The sequence below is a fragment of the Piliocolobus tephrosceles genome, chromosome 3 (assembly GCF_002776525.5).
Source record: "Piliocolobus tephrosceles isolate RC106 chromosome 3, ASM277652v3, whole genome shotgun sequence".
NCBI lineage: Eukaryota > Metazoa > Chordata > Mammalia > Primates > Cercopithecidae > Piliocolobus > Piliocolobus tephrosceles.
Genome location: NC_045436.1, coordinates 74,088,360 through 74,111,642, shown reverse-complemented (window position 1 = coordinate 74,111,642; position 23,283 = coordinate 74,088,360). Strand labels below are relative to the sequence as shown.

General features: G+C 33.6%; 1 protein-coding gene across 3 annotated transcripts in view; it reads right to left on the bottom strand.

The window, feature by feature from the left end:
- The window catches only part of SMARCAD1 (SWI/SNF-related, matrix-associated actin-dependent regulator of chromatin, subfamily a, containing DEAD/H box 1), an 83,050-nt gene that overhangs the window by 20,532 nt on the left and 39,235 nt on the right, over window positions 1-23,283 (bottom strand). For all 3 annotated transcript variants that reach the window (XM_023193330.1, XM_023193331.2, XM_023193332.2), the window contains 4 exons: window positions 20,062-20,163; window positions 18,994-19,075; window positions 16,830-17,221; window positions 4,808-5,007 (listed from right to left, as the gene is read on the bottom strand). In XM_023193330.1, the coding sequence (XP_023049098.1) occupies window positions 4,808-5,007; window positions 16,830-17,221; window positions 18,994-19,075; window positions 20,062-20,163 (776 nt within the window). The remainder of the gene's footprint in view (window positions 1-4,807; window positions 5,008-16,829; window positions 17,222-18,993; window positions 19,076-20,061; window positions 20,164-23,283) is intronic.

The following is a 23,283-nucleotide window of genomic DNA, read 5'->3' as shown; positions in this document are numbered from 1 at the left end:
GCCTGAGCCTGGGAGGCAGAAGTTATAGTGAGCTGAGATCATGCCATCGCACTTCAGCCTGGGTGACAGAGCCAGACCCTGTCTCAATTACCAAAAAAAAAAAAGAAAGGAATGAAAACAATAGTTCGAATCGTTAAAAACTATTAACAGTTACCATTTATTGAACATCTATTATTCATAGGCACAGATATCATTTTTCAAACATCACCTCATTTAACCCTTTAAAAATTCCATGAAGTAGTTACTATCATCACTTTAACAGATTAAAAAAACTTAATTTGCCTGAGGCTGCATAGCTAGAAAGTGTTAAGGCTAGGATTTTAACTCAGGATGTCCATCTCACTCCAAAACCTATTCTCATATTCACTAGAACACCTTGCATTAATGCGAAAACATAGGACAAGGCCATGCCTCCCATTCTCCAGCTTGTATCCTGTCCCCTTAATTTCCTCTTGCATATATCCTGTTTGCACACAGGGAAGGGTCTGGACATAGCTATAGTATAATACATTGTTAAAAGATCAAACTCTGAAATCAAGACATAATTAGAACTGAGTGAAGAACAGGCAGTTTGAATGATGTCCATCTTAAATCAGAATCTATGTTTTAACTGTGGGGTATGCAAATTATAAAACATTTCTCATTTAATACAATTAAAAGTATGGGTAGGAGGAAAAGCAGTATTTCAAAGGTCTTTATAATTCTTCTGCTGAATTTTTATAAAAAGTCTTTTGCTTTCCCAATCAATGTAATTTCTATGCTACTACTATAAAACTATAATAAATATAACATGTTATCATAGATATTTTAATTTCCAGGTCCAAAAGAATTCTTTCTACTATAATGGTGAGAGTAAATGCTATAACTGGAATATTTACCATATTTCAGACTATGCTATGGGCTTTATATACATTATTATTTCATTCAATCCATACTAAAAATAGGAAATATTAATTATCTGCATTTTACAGATGAGAAGTTCACTGGGGCTCACAGAAGTTAAATAACCTGCTCAAGGTCATGCAACTAACCAAATCTGTATCTGCAATGGTAGTGCCAGTATCCAATCCAGGTGTGATCCAGAGCTTAGCACTTAACCAGTAAATAGCAGAAATGAAAAAATTCTCTTTCATCCTGACCCACCTATCCTACAGTCAACACAACACTGAGTTCTCCATTATTTTAATGCATCCTTCCCAATGCTTTAGTCATCCTATTCACATAAGGCTCACAATTTACGACTAATGAAACTAGATAAGGCAGACATACATCACTTACAAATGCAGCCGAGGGCCCACATGTCATCTCAACATATGACCTATCACAAATGGCCAAGAAATAATCTTAATAAACAAAAATTATTGAAATTCTTCATCACCAACATATATTGAGAAAAGAGTCTATTTATAATGAGTCAAAATACTCACTATAACATGAAATTTTAAAAAGTGATGATGAAATCTAAAAAACTACACACATTTTTAAAATGTAAATAAAATTGCTTTATTCAAAATCACAAAGAAATGATGGTAAGGTGTTTTGATCAGGGCATGAAATGGTTTTATTATATTGAAATATGTTATAAAAATATAAAGTATTAATGTATATATATGTTTGCTGTTCTGTTAGATTTGTCTAAATTTCAAGTAGCTTTGTTGCTTACTATCACGGAACTGCTGCCAATTCCAGATCCTTTCTCAGCATGTGAAAGGACCAAAGAAAATGCAATTTTGATAGACTCTGAACCCATTTATTGTAACATTTAAAAATAGGATACCTATATTCTTTTCTAGTTGGTTCTACTATTTAGATGCTATATAATCATACTTCCCATTTATTTTGACGCTTCACAGTTTTCTAAGAATTTTCATGACTGAATATACATCTGAACCACCAATTTACTGGTAAGAACAAAAGGATTTGCCCAGGTCTTCTGAATAAGTGCTTTCTTCTCAACAGAGTACTAAAATATCTCTGAACTGAAGATTTTTTATCTCTAAGGAAAAAAGTGATTTAAAGATTTTCTGAGATGATGAAAGAAAATGAGGCAACAGGCTATTTTGAAGTTATTGTTTTGTTAGGGGAAAAACACAAACACAATTCCCTCTAGAGTTACTATGATTTCTTCACAGTCTGAAAATTCAACTGGGTTTAAATCTGCCAGAGAAACTAGTTTCAAAATTATTTTCAAAGGTGAGAAAGGCATAAAATAGAAACAACAGGGGTACATATGATGTGCTAAATTTGAGTTTAAAATACAGAAATACAGAGCTAGAGAGACTTGTTTAAAGTAGTTCATAGAAAACAGGTTAGGGATGCTGTCCAACCAAAAGTTTATGTCCTGTAAGTATGACATGGCTGCTGCAAATACTACCATAACATGTTTGTACTGACAGAAAAATGTTCAAACTAAAATATTTACATCCTACTACTTTTGAGCTAGTGAAACCACATCTGCAGTGTTAATTTGCATTTGCATCACTGTCAAATGGTCTCAGAGCTCCTGTGTAAGAACAGGGTAGGAACCATGCTCTCAAGTTCAGGATGAACAAGATCAGAAGAACCTTGGCAGATTTAGCTCAAAAGGCAAGACACATATGATTAAATATATTGTATTTTGAACATGTGAGAAATCTTTTTAGTTTAAGGCTGATAAATTATGGATTAATTAAATAGAGTTTTAGAGATGGCTAAGTTTATAGTAAGAATAAAACAGGAGAAATACTAAGGATTTTTTTCTTTTCCCTATTTTAAGCAATTTAAATTTTGACATTTTAAAATAAAGATTATGAATGTAATGCTTTTGAAGTACATATGAAAATTAACTTTTCCCTACAGAGATTTTATTTTTCACGAGGAATTCTGGAATATCTATATTTCTAAAAGGCAAACTTTCTTCTACAATTCACATAAATTTGCAACAGTTTGTAGCAAAATAAACTTTGTTACAAAGAATATGTTCTGTTTTGAGAAAAATGCAAGCATGATAGGTTATTCATCAGGGTAGTCTAATATTTTCCCCTGTGCTAATAAATCCTTTACTAAAGCAAGGAAACAACTTTCAATGTGTACATACTAAGTACCCACAATGCCTGGCCAGTACAGCAAGTAAAAATTGCTTATGCAACTCTTACCCTGGCTGAAGAACAAAAATTAAGATAACAAATTGTAACCCCTAAAAGTGCACTTAAATAAACTCTAAAGAGACTATCTATACAGGTTTTAGAAGTTGTACTTTGGATAAGATCCAACAAGCACTTAAAAAAAACAACAACTATTTTTCTCATCTATTAAGTATTTCATTTAAAAAATCCTCAGTCTAATGGAGGATAGTTTATTACCTGATCAAACTATTTACAAGTAACAGGACTTTGTGAATGTGGTTTTGAGAGAGAAATTTTTTAAGTGATGCAATAAAGCACTTGATTTTTAAAAATCCAAATTATGATAAAGTAGACTCAACTGGGTAAGTCTTGTAGAGTGAAGAACTCCCCATATCCAATGCTGGAGAACAAGAAGCAGCAGCTCCAACTACACTTTTAGGAGATGAAATTTGCTGATATAGTTCTTTCTATGCAACAGAGAAAAGAGCTTCTTTGTGGAAACTGCATCACGTTTCCCTACATCATCCCATAGCACCCTAGAAGGGCACAGAAAAGATTGTAGCTTACTATTAAAGGCCAGTAATCATCTTGTTTTTTTTTTTTTTCCATACCTTCATTTTAAATTATTAACCAATGATCAGCAAATATGCTTTGATCATTAACTTAGAAAAATATCGGAAGTAAATAAAATCAGCAACTAAGGCAATTAATTTTAATGAGATCCTACTGCTAATCTTAACCTATCAGAAATACTCTGAACAGATGTAACTCATTTTGAAAGTTGTGTAACATTGCAAAGTATGGATATACCATAATTCATTTCAATTATTTCCTAATTTTAGGAACTCCATTTGTTTCCATGGTTTTGCCACTATAAACATCGTACTATTAACAGTTTTATATTATTTTTTAAAAAGGGGAAGTATTCTGAACAGTTCTGAGTCTCCAAATTACTTAGAAATATACACACTTTTAAAGGAAATTCAACACAATTTCCCCCACCCCAATCCACCAACAACATGCAAAATGTGGGTGATCACAATTACGAAAACCATTTTAATATGTACTGGCCACTAGACGGTATTTTTTTTTTTTTTTCATGAATTCTGGCAAGTATTTTATTGAAAGTAGCAAACTGGGGAAACATGTAGACTTATATGGTCTATTTAATCACCTGTCCTTTCCCTTACTAATGTATTTCTACCCCAAAAGGAGATTTAAAAAGCTGGCCTTTATCAAAGCATTTAAAACATTTCATCACAGTATGGGATATCATTTCATTTTATTTATGATTAAACACAAAATGGGATAGGAAAGCAATTTTTACGCTAATGCAATTAAGCAGCTGACTTTTTTTAGGACATCAAATTTGTGTATAGAAACAGCTAAAACCACTTTTTCATTTTCTGTAATTATATAAACAATTATCTGTTATCAGGCAAAAAAAGACACTGGTCATATAGCATCATACCATCCCCCCCTTTAATTTATAATGATATGATAGAATAAAATACCCTACTTGGGGGTGGGGGAAATGAATGAAAAACAGTTCATAGTCCACTTATGTGCCATTACAGAAAATCTGGGGATTCTCTCCTACCACTAGTTGCCATATCTTTCTAGGCATGATACAGAAATCAGTAAGTTCAGATATTTTATACAATTGAGATAAAATATGAATAAATATATTCAACAAAGATTACCTTTGGTTTAGAATGGAAGGTTGTTCTATGTTCCATCCACCTCCATTTCCAGTAAGCATGGTAACTTGTTTGGTCAATTTATTTGAAATGTCTTCACATTTGTTCATAAGCCTTATAACTACATCTCTTTCTTGGATCAGTGTTTTACAGTGCCATATCAAATCTTCTGATAAGCCATTAGTTTTGGACATCTTTGTGAACTATGGCATAAAAAGAAAAATAATTGAATAGTTCAGATCTAGGAAAGAGAAAGGCAATCCTGATTTCTGTATGAGGAAAACAAGCTTGATAATTTAAACCTTTACTTAATGAGCTTATAGTCAACTACTAAGAGAATCTGATTCTTCATGTTTATATTTGAATTGCTACATGTTTCACTTTTATATTCCACTGTCGCATATCAAACTCATTATGTTAAAATAAAATATATCTTCCCTCAAAAAATGCATAATCCCAAACTCGTTACTTTGCCCTCACAGCTATTCTCTTATAGGAGAAACGCTAGCAAGTAATTGTTACTATCTCCTATGAAGGTTTTAAAAACATTTCAAAACCTTAAATTCACTTTTCCCTAATACCAAAGGTAATAGTATCAAATGTAGTCACTGCAAATCTGATCTCTCACCTCTATGTGTCATTTCCTATCACTATTACATATTAAGATTAATCTTCTTAAAAGATATTTTTCCACATCTATCATCAAAGTGTAGCCCTTCAAGTTTTCAAAACTCCAATTATTTGTTACTTGATATTTTACTTCTAAACAGAGACTATTACATGCAGAGATATTACATGAATCAAAAGTTAACTATGACCTATTCAATAATTAGATAAGGTTTTTAAAAACCAGTTTCAACATAACACTACAAACAGTTCTCTGTGAAAACTCACAGAACTTCTTTCAAAACACAGTTGTATTTACTTTTCAAAAGGAGGCACTGAATACTTCATATGTAAAAGCTGTATCAGAATTAGAATTTTTCAGATAGATAGCTGAAAATATATATTCTAAAAAACATGACAAAAAATATTTTTAGTGGAAAGGATGAGAAATCCCAAAAGCTATCTGAAATATCTGGGGCAAAAATGAAAATCCCATAAGCCAGAACTAAATACAGGAAACTAAAATAAAACCATCTATTAGGAAAATACCACACATGATTTTTATTCATGTCATCCTATTTAGCATATTTTTCCAAGTTATAACAAGAATCACATTAACAACTCTAAGTAATCACAGTATTTCTAAGTTGAGCGAAAAGCTCAAGCAATAGTAATTAAGTGCTTTCAGGATAAACTAAGATAATTTAATAAAACAGTTTATAACAATATACATTTTCCATATTTATCCCAGAATAACTTGGAAATATACAAAATATCCAATCTATTCTTAGCACTTCAAAAATGGCATTGTAAAATACTAAGTTTATTTGCACACTACTCTACATTTTCCACAGGGACAACATTCATAATCACAATGTGATCTCCCACTCCGCCTACTTTGTGCTTTTCCGGGGAAAGATCTATACATAAGCAGCAGTATAGATAAGAATCAGTGTCTTAAGGAGGTTCTAACTAGAACTTTTAGTTAAAATACTTTTATTTTTCAATGCAACCAAAAATTAGAGGCCAAAAAACCAATGTCATGCTGATCGTAGTATGTGTGTGTAATATATGTACATGTGAGAGAAACCCAACAAATTAACCAGGAAATAAGGAATGAACACACATTATGTGCCATTTAGGTGCTAGGAACTATTAGATACCTTTTATTCAGTAACTCATTAAATCCTCATAACTACCACCAAGAGTAGTCTACCAAATCTAGAAGAAAAAACTAAGGTTCAATTTCTAACATCACAAAGTTGGGTAAGAGAAAAAGTCCATGCTCTTTTCACTGTAACTAGTACCTCCCTAAATAAAATAATTTAAGATCTTAAAAATTCAAAATAAACACTTTTTTCTGTAACCAACTACCATTTATTAAGTTTTTTTTTTTTTTTTTTTTTTTTTTTTAACACAAATTACTCTAACTGTTGAATTATCTGGGAGATAGACACAGCTCCTGTCCTTGTGGTCTATGATCATTGGGAAACACAAGTTAACAATTTCAAGCATAACCACTGGTATAAACAAGGGAAATAACAAAAGTTCATGGGCACTCATCACAAAAAGACTAATAAAATCTAAGACCTAGGAATTCGTTATGGAGTAAGAAGCTAGAAATAATAAAAGAACTGTTTTAATGGAAAGATAAATTCACATGTCAGAACCTAGAGAAGCAACAGACAAGTCTGAACAGGAAGGCAGTAAGGGTATGAATCATTTTGATGAGTTCTAAACTGAACTTATGGGCATTAAAAAGCTACTGAAGGGTTTTAGAGAGTTCCTGTTTAGAAAGAACTCTATGAGAGTAATGTGAAGGAGGTTTGAGAGCAAAAAACGATTAAGGTGGCTTTGAGTTGAGAGACAATAGTGGCCTGTGTTAAACACGGAGAAACTGATAGATTCATGATCTTTAGGAGGTAGAATCCATTAAGTGTAGGGAGATGAGCGAAAAGAGTTAAGCCCAACTCCCAGACTTCTGGCTTCAATGCTAACAGATTAGTAGTACCATCTATCGAGATTAAAATTTACCAAGTTGGCAAGGGAAGTCTCTTTCTGGATATATTAAAGTTGGGATAGCTACCAAATTTTGGAGAGAGAGCCAGTGGTTAAATAAAGATCTATATCTTAGGGAGGAGATATAACCTGGAGAAAAAGATGGCACACAGGTGACCATCAAAGTCAAAGATGCTGACGAAATTACCTAAGGAAAAGCACATGAAATTCAAGATTAGAAAACTGAAAGCAAAACCTTGAAGAACATCAACATTTAAAAGCGTTTTAAAATAGAAAGAGCAAGAAGAAATGTAGGATGTGGTATCAGAGAAGCGAAGGAAGAAATAATTTCAAAAAGGAAAGTGTAAGTTTTAACTGACAAAAAAACAATAAACTGGCCAGGTGCGGTGGCTCCTATAATCGCAGCACGTTGGGAGGCCAAGGCAGGAGTATGGTTTGAGCTCGGGATTTCAAGACCACCCTGGCAGCATGGCAGAACTCCGTCTCTACCAAAAATACAAAAATTAGTCAGGTGTGGTGGCACGTGCCTGTGGTCCCAGCTACTCAGGAGGCTGAGGTGGGACGATGGCTTGAGCCTGGGAGTCAGAGGCTGCCATGAGCCAAGACGCCACTGCACTCCAGCCTGGGTGATAGAGACCTTGTCTCAAAAACAAACAAACAAACAAACAAACAAACAAACAAACAAACAGACTTACTTAATCTTTCACTGATTATAATGAATTTGTATAAAATACACCACATGGTAAATAATTTCTATAGTATTTCTCATGGACAGTTCTGAGTAATTAAATATGTAGCTAATTCACAGTGGTTATAAATGTGTAATTTTATTCACAATAGTTACGCTTTGAAGATATGTGCCAGAAGCACATGGAGATAAATACTCATCTAATTACATATTCATAATTCAGTAGAAATCTAAAGATGTTACTGTATTGCTGAAGGTTAGTGCCTAAGCATAGTATGAGTTTAGTGATAACAGTCACTATTTTCTGAGAAACAGATAAAAAGTAAAATGTAAAGATTCCTAACATGTAAGTCACATAACCATTTTTACGAAAACCAATGTTAGGTTACACTAAGTGAATATATTCAAAGTGAAGCTGAAGCACACTGAATCTTTATAAAGCAATTACAGGTTTCACTTCCTTTTCACTTAAAAAAGAATATACTACTATTCCTCAAATATTTTCAAAAGCTTGTTACACAAGCGGTAACTCTGAAAAAAATTAGTATATTGTGATCTAATCTTATGATTTTTGTAATATAAAAATTATTTTATTATAAAATAATATAATCATTATATTATTTTCTGCCACTGAACAGCTTTCTGAAATATAAAATTTCCTTCATAGCTGAAACTTCCTAATATAAAAAAATTACAGCAGACATAAATCACAAATTCACTTAAGTGGTCCCATTTACACATTTAAGTTTGATGTCTTTTTATTTATTAAAAAAAATTTCTCCCTTTTACTTATTTTTTAAGGGCATAAAGTAATTATGGTCATTTAGAAGCCACAAGAAAGGGTTAAAAGGTGGGGGTGACCAATCATTATTTTGAGAGCTGGAAAATTAAAGGAAAGAATAAACACTCATTCTGAATTCTGTATACGAACAGCAACATTTAGAGTCGTAGATATAAGGAAGTTCTTTTATAGATAGTTCCTAAAGAAGCAGCAATAACAGTATTAAAATATTATTTTTGCAGGCCGGCATGATGCCTCACACCTCTAATCCCAGCACTTTGGGGGCCAAGGTGGGTGGATCACTTGGGGCTCCAGGAGTTCAACACCAACACAGTGAAACCCTGCCTCTACTAAAAATACAAAAATTAAGTGGGTGTGGTGGTGCACGACTGTAATCCCAGCTATTCGGGAAGCTGAGGCACAAGAATTTCTTGAACCCGGGAGGCAGAGGTTTCAGTGAGCCAAGATCACGCCACTGCACTCCAGCCTGAGTGACGGAGCAAGAGACTGTCTCAAAATAAAATAAAAAAATAATAAAAAGTATTAATTTTGCAATGGCTAATGAATTATGGATCCAGACATGTAGCACCAACAGCTGGTAATGTTACAAAAAGTAACAATCAGATATTACTGTCTTCTGATGAAAGAACACATCACTAACTATGTAACAATATTGGTGGGTGCATTTAACCCTCTAATTATCATTTTACAGAAAGTACTAGTCCAGTGGAACATGTTAAACTATACTGGGGAGGTATAATCAGAAAAGTTTAGACATGGGAGTTATAGAACAAATGACCCAGTTTCCTTACCAAAAACTGGAAAAAGAGAAGGGGAGAGAGTGGGGGATGAGGAACCTACAGATTAAAAGACTTAAAAGACCTATCAAGCAATCTCAGTTAGTGGACCTTACTTGGATCCTAATTCAAACTAACAAACTATAAAGCAAATGAACCAATACTATGGCATTTATGAGACAACTGGAAATTTGAATTTTGAATATTTTGATATTAAGAAAGTATTGATTTTTATTAGATATGAGAATGTTATGGTTTCTTCAGGAGATACATATTTAAAATTGTAAGGATAAAATGACATCTGAGATGTACTTCAACATAATATGATGGAAGGAAGTGGACAAGAGTATGGAAGAAACACATAGGGGTTCATTATACTATAACACTGTGTGCTTAAATTTCTTGTAAAAACAAAATGGGGGAGGCAATGAAGGGGAGTGCAAGGTCATTCTTACTTCAGGATGCTTTAAAAGTCAAGGGTTGGTTATGAGATTTTTTAACTGAACTTCACTTTTTGGCTATTTTGAAGTTGAAATTTCAGAACAACTCCTTAGGACTTCCTAACACTCCCTACCTCTTCCCTCCCACACAAGTAAACCAACTTTAGAGATGATCAAAATGACTGTTGCTGATTTAGAATTTAGATCTATCTAACAACCACCCACTAATCACAAATGTAAAACAGAAGTAGACAGTTTTTCAAAGGAAAAAGAGTTTAACTGAATGATGAATTTACTATGATTTGATTCAGTTGTGACAGTAAACCCAAAATACGAGGGGTTTAAATAAAAGTTATTAATCTCTCATGTAAATAAAGACCTGAGGAACTGATTCAGATTTGGTATGTTGGTTCCAAAAGTAAGGATTCTTTTAACTCTGTTGCTTCAATAACCTCAACATCCACCATCATACCGACCCTTCTATTGGCAGGAAGAAACAACACTTTCCAAAAGTCGTAACATACCACTGCTCATAGCCCAGTGGAATGAGCTTTGTCAAACTATCACAAGGGAGGCTAAAACACTTAGCCTGGCCATAAATCTGATTTAAAAAGCTATAGGGTGGGCATGGAGATTTAACAAAAAAAAAGAAGAATGGTTTGATTTTTAAAAGTTCGATTCAATACGGCTAGAACTTAGATAGTGGACAAACAGAAAACAACAGCTTCTCAGTATTTCATTAATAATACATACAACATTTGCAGTGCAAATTATTGTGAATATCTGCCGCTAATGTTTTTAAAGAGCCAGGCAACTGATGGCATTTCATTTTTAGACTTTCCCACAGGTAGGCACTATAATTACACCCCACTTACAGATGTTTGCTTACAGATATGTAAGCTGTTAGAAAATGGCAGACATGAATTCAAAATCAGGTCATCTAGCTTCACTATATTATTCACCTATCACCTAGTATGCACTCACAAAACCAATGGAATAAAAAAGTGGCATGCACTGAATTCAGAAACAAGAGACTCAAAATGAGAGAGACTAAAGGATTCTCCAGGATGTCAGGAAAATGAAATCCTAAGGACACAACTGATAAGCTGGCCTACAGTGTAACTAGTCCAAATCGGAGCAGGTGATAAAATTCCTGATTTTCTAAAACAGATGAAACTGACAGATTACCAGAGGTGTTTAAAATCTCAGGCCCAGGTGCAGTGGCTCATGCCTGTAACCCCAGCACCCTGGGAAGTGGAGGTGAGCGGATCACTTGAGGTCAGGAGTTCGAGATCAGCCTGGCCAACATGGTGAAACTACTCCGTCTCTACTAAAAATACAAAAATTAGCCGGACGTGGTGGTAGACGTCTGTAATCCCAACTACTCAGGAAGGTGAGGCAGGAGAATCACTTGAACCTGGGAGGCGGAGATTGCAGTGAGCTGAGATCTCATCACTGCACTCTAGCCTGGGTGACAGAGCGAGACTGCCAGAAAAAAGAAAAAGAAAAAGAAAAAAAAAATCTGACAGGAAATTTAGGCAACTGGAAAAGACTTTAGAGTTGACATAATGACAAGTACATAAGAAAATAAACAGAAAAACCAAGACAAATAACAACTAGAAAAAAAATGAGAAAAAAAAAATCCATGTAGTATACTACATGGTTCATCTATGAAAGGAATATGCATAGTCTTAACAATGCAGACACTAAAAATGATCTTCAAAATCACCATGTTAACATATATTAATAGAACTGTGGAACAGAAAATGGGTATGTGAAGTGAGGTAGACAGTGAGAGCTAAATCCTATTGTCTATAACGTTAAGTTATTTTAGACAAAATGACAAAAAGTACATTATAATTATATTACATAAAGATATGGAGGTGATCAGATCAGACAAAAAGTCATGAAAGAAGTTATCTGCACTGCGGGCAACAGGCTGGGGAAAAGGGTGGATACAGATTTTTTGAGGTGGGGGGGAGAACAAGCCTATAGAATTATTTGTTAATCTAAGTGTATGTGTAAATAATAAAAGTATAAACATTAACAGAAAGTAAAGAAATCCAATAGTTAATATCTTCATTAATTTGGGGAGGGGGAAAGAGGGGCTCTCACTTAAGGAAGGGTTTGTAAGAACACTGCTGCCACCATGTTACTGTTTTCGAAACACAAAAATCACTTAATCCTGTAAGTTACCTAACTTTCCCCCAAAATAGATTTAAGAAATACAAAGTACCCTATAAATGTGGGATCTAATAGTAAATCTGAAGTTATTGAAAAGCACAGATGATCCTGCTTACATGGTATGAAGTATACAAATGTATACATAAACAGATGATGCTCAAAACATCTTAAATGGTGGGTATCTTTGGTAGAATTTGGGGTAAACTTTACTTTTTCATTTCCGCACATACTGTTTCAATTTTAGGTAAAACAAATTGTTTTCAAAAAATGATAAATCTCTTTTCAGAAGGAAGAAAGTAAAAAAGCTAACTGCTACTTCCTAAATAATTACATGAAAAAACTCATCAATATGGCCCTCATCATGATCTCTTCTTTAAAAACTCGAGTGACTATTCAAAAGACTTTTTTCTTTCAAAAACAGTCAGTATCTGAAGTATCCCTCTCTTGCCACAGTGTGTCACTCTTACTGTACAGTTATTTTTGAATTTCCATGGGAAGGGGGAAACTGTTTAAAAGTAGATTTAATTTTCAAATTATTAAATCCCCACTTACCAAAGACAGTCCTGAGGACAGAGTCCTAAGCTTATTCATTATTATAAATACCTGGCAGCAGCCTACAAAGTACTCAAAATGCACTTGTAGTTTTAATACAATTATCAAACTTATACAAATTAAAACAAAGCCTGAATATACAGTAATCTTACAAATAAATTCACTGGTGCCACCTTATCCAGAAAGAAGAAATACCTATTACCATGCTTTAAGTGGCCAATTTAGGCCAAGTATTTTACAGAAATCACCAGTTAAAACAAAGCAAAGGGTCGGGTGTGGTGGCTCATGCCTGTAATCCCAGCACTTGGAGAGGCTGCAACAGGTGGATCACCTAAGGTCAGCAGTTCTAGCCCAGCCCGGCCAACATGGTGAAACTCCATCTCTACTACAAATACAAAAATCAGCCAGGTGTGGTGGCGGGCACCTGTAATCTCAGCTACTAGGGAGGCTGAGGCAGCAGAAACGCTTAAACCTGGGAGGTAGAGGTTGCAGCAAGCTGAGATCATGCCATTGCACTCCAGCCTGAGCGACAAGAGCGAAACTCTGTCTCAAAACAAAACAAAACAAAAACCAAAAAAGAAAATCCGCAGTCTAGTAGATGAGAATAACACAATGAGGAGCATAGTGTTTGACATGAACTAAACCTGAGTTGCTTGGTTATTAGCCAAGGAAGACTGGATCTACACTGATCTAAATGTTAACAAAGTAGATGCATATATAAAAGTTTTCAGGTTGAGTTACTGATGCATATTGCACTGGTCAGCATAAAAACGTTACTAATCTGATTAACATATAAAGATGCAACAGAGTTAGATTTTTCACAGACATAATAATATTCCCTACCCTACTGTGTGCAAGGCTAGACAAAAATCCAGTAAGTGGATGGTGAACTGATGTCATCAACTGTGTGAAATTTGGCAATAAAAATTCCAATTTTAACACAGTAAGAATACAAGTTTTTAAACTAATGACATTTTTGGCTTGCTATATTTCTGAAGCCTACTTGATTTAATGATGAGGTTTTCTCACAATGGGCACCTACATTACTGATGTCATGCAGAAAAATTGTAAGTAAAATGGAAAAAATTATGAAGAAAAATTTAAAAACAATATTTAAATTTTGAGTCATAGAAAAAATGATTATAAAGCTACAAGCATAAATATCCTCTTAGGTAATATAATTTAAAAAAAAATCAAACTTTCCTCATGTAAAATGAGGGTGACTAGAATATCTGGAGTGTTTTAGTTTCAAAAAGCATTAATTATCTGACAAATAAGTCATAACAGTAGAGAAAGGTAGTAACCTCTAGATTTAAAATTACTGTAATTAGATTACCAAGTAGGTGATATTAATAAGTATATTATACTTACATTTTATATATCATATCTATTACACTTATATTACATTTATATGTCTACTACCTTGAAAACAACTCAATGATCTACAACTTTTCAAACGTTGTTTTAAAAGGCATAACATAATTTTCACATTCAAATTACTTTTATAAGACAATGAAATACTAATTACGTTTAATCATTTAATAATCACCAATGGTAAAGAAACCTCACTTTTAACAAAAATTACTATTGTATATATGTACTTTATTCATGGGCTCAAGTATGCATTTTTTAATGAAATATTTATGAATTTCACAGTTTGTAAATAGAAATTCTCCAATTCTTAAGACTAAATAAGATTAAACAATGATTTCAAGAAAGAGAAGACTAGTTGTTAGCAGGTTGTTCTTAATATATTTAATACCTTGTAATTTTCACTAAAATATGACTGAGCAATATGATTAAAACCTCAACGAATTCTCAAAGAAATTTCTAAATATGGCAGCTACCAACACAAAACAATTTTTTTGGCTTTTGTTTCCTTTTGAAGTTGTTTAGAGGTACATTATCAAACCTCACTGATTAACAGGAAAGAAGCAAATTATATAGCTTTTAACTAAAATATTCATAATATTGACTTTTGTTTTGATAATTTTATTAAGATATTAAATCTGCTCTACGGTAGGGTTTGGGCTAAAAAAGTACCCTGTAAATAAGTCACATTTAAAATTCTAAAGATTTCTCAAGTAGAAGCTCAAAGTTCTAAGCAAATTAAAATTTAAAGCATATACATATTTACTTGCTAATTTACACTATTAATTTGAAAAAGCTCATTCCCCTACTTTGCTAAGGATGGCAAAGCACTGTACTCACTGAATTCAAGTAGAAAGTTTACTTTTCAGATACGTTTAGACTGTTACATAAAATATTTCACATTTGGACGGATGGTTAGAACAAACAATAGAGTCCTTATGTTCAACTTTTAGAAAGGGGCAAGATGTTAGGAGGTTTAAGCAAGTAATGCATAATCTCCAAATTCATGTCAAGACTAATTTAAACTCTGCTGATTAATTAGTAGGGGAAATAAGATTTCTACATGTTAAGTGGCGAATATTTTTTAAAAACATCTGGCACATATACCTCTGGTAAAATTGTATAATTTACTTTTACTATAAGATATTCGGGCAAGTAGTTACAGCAACTAAACAAACTAGTGCAGATAATTGCATATCTTATTAAATAAATTAGAATCCCAACAAGCCTGAGCAACCCAATTCTGCAACAACATAGGAGACCATTAAAGATTAAAAGAAAGAAGAAAAGGAAGAAAAGAAGAACAAGAAAGCCCTTCAGCAAATACTTTAACAAATAAATCACTCAGGCAAAGTCAAACAAGTTTTGAAAGGGCCTGCTTTGACAGATGTTCTCTGGAAAAGCAAAGGCTTCAGGCAAAACAAATGGTTTTATTATTATTTTTTAAAGCTATGGAATATTATTAATGTTGTTTCTGTATTTCTCAAATATTTTAATTTAAAAAAATGCATTTACAACCATTGTTCAAGGACTCTCCCCTATTGCCACTTCGAGACACTTATCGAGGGATTTAATGCTCATTTAGATTTGTTACAAGTATAAAATTAATCACAAAAGCAACTTTGCTCCCTAATTTAGGGAATAAAACTTCCTAAAAAATGTTATAAAGCATCAAGAGTTGCTGCATCTTTTAAAGCTGTAAAAAATCATCCATATTGCTTTTACAACAGGCCTATATATAATTCCTGCCATAAAAGCCCACACAAGAGTTGAAGCAAAATTTTAGAGTTCTTATATTTATCTGTATGAATAAGATTTGATGACTATTGGTATTCATAAAACTCAAAATGCAGGTATCCTGGATAAAACCTGTTTATAGAAAGTCAAATTCCAGAAAATGATCATACAAAGTGTACTTACCAGTGCTTATGCCTTCCCTTCACCTAACGCTTGAATTCTAGGCTTCCAGAAATTTTTCTATCTTTCCAATTAAAAACGCTGCAGCCTGCTACACTCCATAAAATGGCCGCGTTGTTTAACCAAGAAAAACATGTTAGAGATTGAGCTGTCACTTTTAGAAGAAAAAAAGAATATAAACAATTGCTTCTTTTGTGGTGAAGCATAAAACACTTAAGCTGGCACTTTGAATCATGGAGCTCCCCTGGCCGTTGCTATTGCTCTTCAAGTAGTTGTAGTAAAATTTCTGCCACATTCTTGCTTTCTGCATGGTGTCTCAGCAGTAACAGATCAGAACAGGCTAGCAAACAACTCCTTCCTAAATGTAAGCTCTAATTTCTTCTTCTGCAGTGAAATGAACCAAGTTTCTATGCAAAAGAATGAGTGACAGTATTCCCAGCCAATCAGCTTGGGTTTTTTCAGGAAAATCACCCCTTAATTCATTCAAAATTAGGTCATATGACACTATTTGAAATACTATTGGCTTACCATGAAAGTAATGTTTGACTTTACACAGGATAAGGCCACCCATCTATGCTTCCCTGGGCTGAAGACAACTTGACTATAACCGGTACTGTGAATTAAATACACACACACACACATACAGGGGAAAAAAAGAATAAAGCCTTACCAGAGTCTCCCAACTATTAAAGGGCCGGAGCTCTGTTATCTTCTGAGCCTTTTTCTGAGAACACTGAGGAATCAAAGTAAGTTCACCAATTGAAGCATCTTGAAGGAAGTGAAGAATTTTACCTTTATAGCCATCCTCCATCACTTCTTCACCACTACTATAGTCCTCATCTAATGAACTACCGACATCAGAACCTGAATCATATTCAGAGTCTTCAACAACTCTCTTTGGATTAAATACATTTTTTTTACGTTTCTTGTTAAAGCCATTTTGTGCTTTCATTGAAAATTTCTGTTTTAGTTTTGTTTTAGTTGCATTTTTAGGGTAATTTTGACTTCTTGAAGAAACTTCTTTTCCATTTGGAACCTCACTTTGTGATGCATACTGCATATCTGCATATAAAAGACAAAACAGTAACTAAATTAGAAATACATAAATATAAAGAATATTTCAAATAAAAACTTAAAACATTTACTTATTCCTTTTGAATACAGAAGAATTCAACCACAATTTATTGTTAAATTTGATACATTTTAAAAATACTTAAGTAGAATTTGAAGTTAAACAATTAGTTTCAAAAGCAGGCGATAACTTGTTTTTTAAAGGAATTAAATATAAATTTCTCTTTTCTAACAAAGGTCCTGAGAACATAAATGGCAGCTGCATATCTGTATCATGTCTCAGATATTCCTAGCTGCCCCACTCAACTATACCAACACTGAATATAGCAGAACAATGCTAACACGACTATAAAGCTTACTAATAAAAAGTGTGTATGTTTCAACTATCCATAATTTTCCAATACTATCTTCAATAGTCTAAGTTTCATCGTTACTTAAAAAATTATTCAAATAGTCTGGGCATGGTGGCTCACGCCTGTAATCCCAGCACTTTGGGAGGCTGAGGCAGTCAGATCACAAGGTCAGGAGTTCGAGACCAGCCTGACCAACAAGGTGAAACCCCGTCTCTACTAAAAATATAAAAATTAGCCAGGCATGGTGTTGCATGCCTGTAATCCCAGCTACTCAGGAGGCTGAGGCCAGAGAATTACATGCATCCAGGAGGTGGAGGTTGCAGTGAGCCGAGATTGTGTCATTACACTCCAGCCTGGGTGACAGAGCGAGACTCCGTCTCAAAAAAAAAAAAAAAAAAAAAATTATGCAATATGGTATTACCAAAAAGCCCCACTACTTTATCACTATCAGTTTACAGAATTCTAAGATGCCTGTGAATGAAGGTACACCATTATTTTATGTACCAGTGAGAAAACATGTACCAATCTATAATACAATACTTTATTCAGAAATTTTTACTTACTCAGAAAGCTATTAGACTTACACAGATTATCATACCTTTATTTTTGTGCATTTATAAAAAAAATAAGCAAAATAAGTTGGCTAAAGTATTCCTCAAATCTTTTCACATTCATAACATGGCTCTTTTGACTCATTTTTCAAACTTAGATTTGGTGGCTTTCTTTTTGCCACAGAAAATCATTTTCTGTGCCATCAAGAGCATTGGTGGTATAGCCTTTCTTTTAAAACAATTTATTAAAAAAAAAAAAAAATCCAAAACCCCTAAAGCTACCATGCTGGGCTTTTAAAACTGGCTTTGCAATTATGAAGAGCTAGTCTACTTGATTCTTCCTTAGGTATGTTACTAAACATGTATGACTCAACTCTTCCTTACCACCTCTCCTCTATCATTTGGTTCCTAGAATTAAGAGTGTTCCAAAATGCGTTCATGCCTATGATTAAGTTTTTGATGCTAGTGCTTTTAATATCTGTGCAAGTATAGTCTAAGACATCTATATTACAGTAATGACATGATACCACCAATCACAAGATCCATCTTGACAGTTCTTAAAAAGTTTCTTTTACACTAAATAAAACATGCCAGTTTAAAAGTAGTCTTAACTATCGAGAAAGACTGAATAGAAAGATATTTATTGTTTTGTTTTACACTACGATAAAGAACAGGCAGGTAGGTCAAAACATTTAAAAACTGGTTGTTAAAGAATGTTTTTATATCATTACTTTCAACATCTTTTGCAATCCCACCCTCTGATTAACAGCTAATAGGTTTTCTTATATACCATTTTCTTATACACCAAAATATAGACTATAATGAGAAGTATGTACTTTCTATGACACAGAATAATTACCTTGGTCTTCTGCAAACACTTTTAGAGATTCTAAAGCTTCTGTGTACATCCATTCATGTTCCTTGAGTACTTCTCTTAGTTCCTAGAAATAAGTCATTTATCTTTTTGTTAAAAATCTCAAATTAGCAACTTGAAGAAAATGTCTATGCTCTTTTAAAAATTAGTTAATCACCTGAAAACAGAGAATTCATATCTGATTATTTTGCACTTGTTTTTACACTCCTTTACAAATGCTTTCTGTGTAATTTCACCTCCACAAATACACAATAGTCTTCAAAGGAAAGAAAACTTGACATTTTTATTGCATTTCTAACTCTCACTATGAAGTACTGTGAACACTAGAGGATCAAGAAGTGTTTGCTCAATTAAAATGAAATTTCAATATGCAGCTAGGCTTTTACAAACTGCCAACTTCAAAACATGCAGTTTCAACACAGGTGACGAACCAATATGGCAACAAGATTTTGCATTCAGCTCATCAGAATTTAGTAGATGCACTATCTGAGCATATATACTCAAATAAATCAATGCAAGTGTAAATGTACTCTAAATGCTAAACAAATATGTGCTTCTATATATGATCATGGGATTAAACAGAGGGCCTTTTAGCAACACCATGTGTGGCATGAGTCTTTAATGACTCTGAAAATATTCTTACTACCTGGGAAGTAGAAGAAAGCTTATGAAATATTAAAACACTGAAATGGAATACTTTTTAAATTCTTATAAGACATTTCAAGAAAGAGAACATGAAAAAAACTAGGCAGTTACTTGATGGAGCAGGGTTACAGATGATTTTCTAGATGACTTACATGTTATAAATGAGTTCACAATTTTTATTACGGTTATTTTTTAATGACTTAGGGATACAGTATAGATACTATAGTAAACAAGGTAAACAACATAAATAAACAGCATGAAAATACTTTATAACATTGATAAAAGGAGAACATTTAATTAGAAGAATGCAAAACTCACCCTAAGCTTTTATGTGGTTGAACTCTAACACTATTTTATAATAAAAACACTTAGTACACACTGATTAAATTTTCATACACGACTACTCACCTGTTTATCAAAATTGGGAAATTCCTTTTGCAATTTCAATACAATACTTTCCTGCTTTTCCCAATTACTGCTAGATTCTGCAGACTCATTTGATTCCTCTCCCTAATGGGGAGAAAAAAAAGAAAAAAATTTAAGAGAAATCAATAACAATGGTCTTAAGGCAATTATAATTGTATTTTGACTTGATCTGAAAATTATCACAATCAATCAGAAGAATCCAAAATGTTTCTTTTTGTTTCTGTGAACATTAACAAATGTATGTCTTTAAGGATAAAAAATCCTGCTAACTTAAGATCACTGAAAGACTCTGACTGCATATCCAGTAACTCAAACTTTATTCTCAGTGCTTAAAATGAGATAAATCTGCTAAAAGCTAGAATGATCCTCAAATTAACTCAATATAATTCAAGTATACCGATATCTTCTCCAAGACAATGGTAAATTTTAAAAGGATACAAAAGTATCTCATCTATGTTCACTATTATATACCCACCTAAAAATTTCAAATTCTGAGAAGTTTACTTTTAGTTCACTCTAGATTCACAGAATGGCTTAAATATTAATTAGTCACAATATAAAACTGAAACAACGATAAAAGGAATTTAAGTGGAACTAAATAATGTATAAACCAAACAGATTAATATGAGAATTGTGGCTATAGTCTCACTTTTCCTTCTTCTCTGTCACTTAACTTCGCTTGAAGAAAAAGGTTAAAGTCCACATTTAAGCAAGGAAAAGACTCCTTGTGTTCACGCATAGGAAAAATTCTAGTCAATCAAAAAGCATTTATCTACTTTGCTTAGAACTGTACCACATGCAATACACACAAGATGGAGAAAAATACAGTCTTCTTCTTCAACCTCCTTTATTATCCAACAACTGAATTGCTTTCTTCTCTTTCAATACCTTAGATAGAAATAACTAAATTCTGATACCTCCTCTGCACAATGGAGTAAAATAAAATTTCATAAAACAGAGACCAGTAAAATGCTATGGATATTTGCACTAAAGAAAACTGCATGTATTTCATAATAGTTAAGTAGTTCACTTGGGCTCCAGTGCAGAGAATGTAGATAGGTTACAAGGATGAAGAGTTAAACCAGAGCTAACACGGAATAAAGCCTAAGGTTAGTCTTTTCTTCAGAAGCAACAGGATTTTGAGCAAAGGAATAAGACATATTGGTGAAACACATCTGGAGAAAACATTTCAAAATCCTCAGAAATTCATACTGCCACCTTTACAGCCCAGGCACACTGAAATTCCAAGAACAGTATTTTAAAGCTCACAGATGGACAACAATCAGCTGAGGAGTGAACAGATGCAAGTATCTAACTCTAGACCACTGCTTTTTCACTACGTAAGTGTTTCATAAACTTCAGTTTAGGAATCAAATAAATTGTGGTAAACACATAAAATGGAATATTACTAAGTCATAAAAAAAGAATGAAGTACTGATACATATTACAACATGAATGAACATTGTAGTATATTTGAAAGCATTATGCTATGTAAGAGGCTAATAAAAAAAGAACAAAATCATGTCCTTCACAGCAACATGGATATAGCTGGAAACCATTATCCTAAGCCAGCTAATGTGAGATCAGAAAACCAATTACCACATTTCTCACTTATAAATGGGAGCTAAACATTGGGCACACATGTTCATAAAAATGAGAAAAACAGACACTGGGGAACACAAGAACGCGGAGGGAGGATGTGGGGGGAAGGGTTAAGGAAAACTACCTACTGAGTACTATGCTTACTATCTGGGTGACAGATTCATTCACACTTCAAACTTCAGCATCACACAATATACCTCTGTAACAAACTTGCATATATACCCCAATTTCATACATAAAAGTATGAAAACATAAAACATAAAAACAAAACACATTTTTCTGAAATTAAAAAATAAGAGGCTAGACCTAAAAGGTTACATATTATATAATTCCACCTATGTGAAATGTTCTGAATAGGTAAATCCAGAGACTGAAGACAGATTGGTGATTGCCAGGGGTTGGGGTAGGAGGGAATGGGGAGAAACTGCTTAATGGGTATAGCATACTATTACGAGGTGATGACAGCATTTGGAACTAGACAGGCATGATGGTATACAACATTGTAAATGTACTAAATAGCATTAAATAGTTCACTCTAAAATGGTTAATTTAATGCTACATGAATTTTACCTCGATAAAATTATTTGGAAAACAGTAAACAGCTCTTGGGAATCAAACATATGATAGCATAGTATTTAGTAGATGGTGTGCCTATCATGTGCTGTTTGCTCTTGGATCCCACACTTCTGCCAGCTGTAATTCCTGGTGGCTGAATATACTCATGTGGTACAGGAGGTTACACAGACGCTTTACAAAAGCTAGTTGATAAAGTTTGGGCCCCTATCTATCTCAGTGGGCCCAAGGGATATGATTCAACTCAGTGCTTATTTTTCCATCTCCAGAATCATAGTTGGAACAGACATATTTGGCACTGGCAGAAATCCCCTATTATATTAGTTCCCTGACCCATGAGGTATGGGCCACTATTTCGGAAAACACCAAATCCAAGTCCCTAGAATTGTCCCTCTCAATCAAAACAACAATAATAAACAAGTACTACAGTTCTAAAGGAACTGCAGATATTGACATCACCATCTCATCCCAATGTAAGATGCTTCCTTGACCTATACAAAAAGTAGATGAGTCTTGGGAGAATTATTTAAGAGTATCATAAACAATCAAACTCCACCTGCAGCTGCTTTACAGGATGTGGTATTTTTGCTGGAGCAAATCAATATGGCTATGCAGTTATCAATCAAGCACTTGCTTTTTCTCCTTTCCCAATTAGATCAAACGGAAGCAATCTGTTTTTATCTTGGCCGGTTTAATGATATACCTTCAGTCTTCAGAGTTACAGTAACTTTCCTGGCTCTCTCAAATAATACAGTACTCACGGACTTCGATGGTTTTGCACAGTCCAGAGAGTATCACTTGATCCACTATACTGAAGATATCATGTTGACTGGACTTGAAAAACAGGTAGTGGGTATTTTCAATGGTACTGGTCAGATACGTACATGCCACATATCAGGGTGAAGGAATAACCATCCTCACTCTGAGGCCCACCACTTTTATGGGAGTGTAGTCTGGAGCATGTTGCAAACTCCATTCTTAAGAAAAGAAAGGCTGTACCTATCTGCCTCTTTAGACTGTTTGGACATT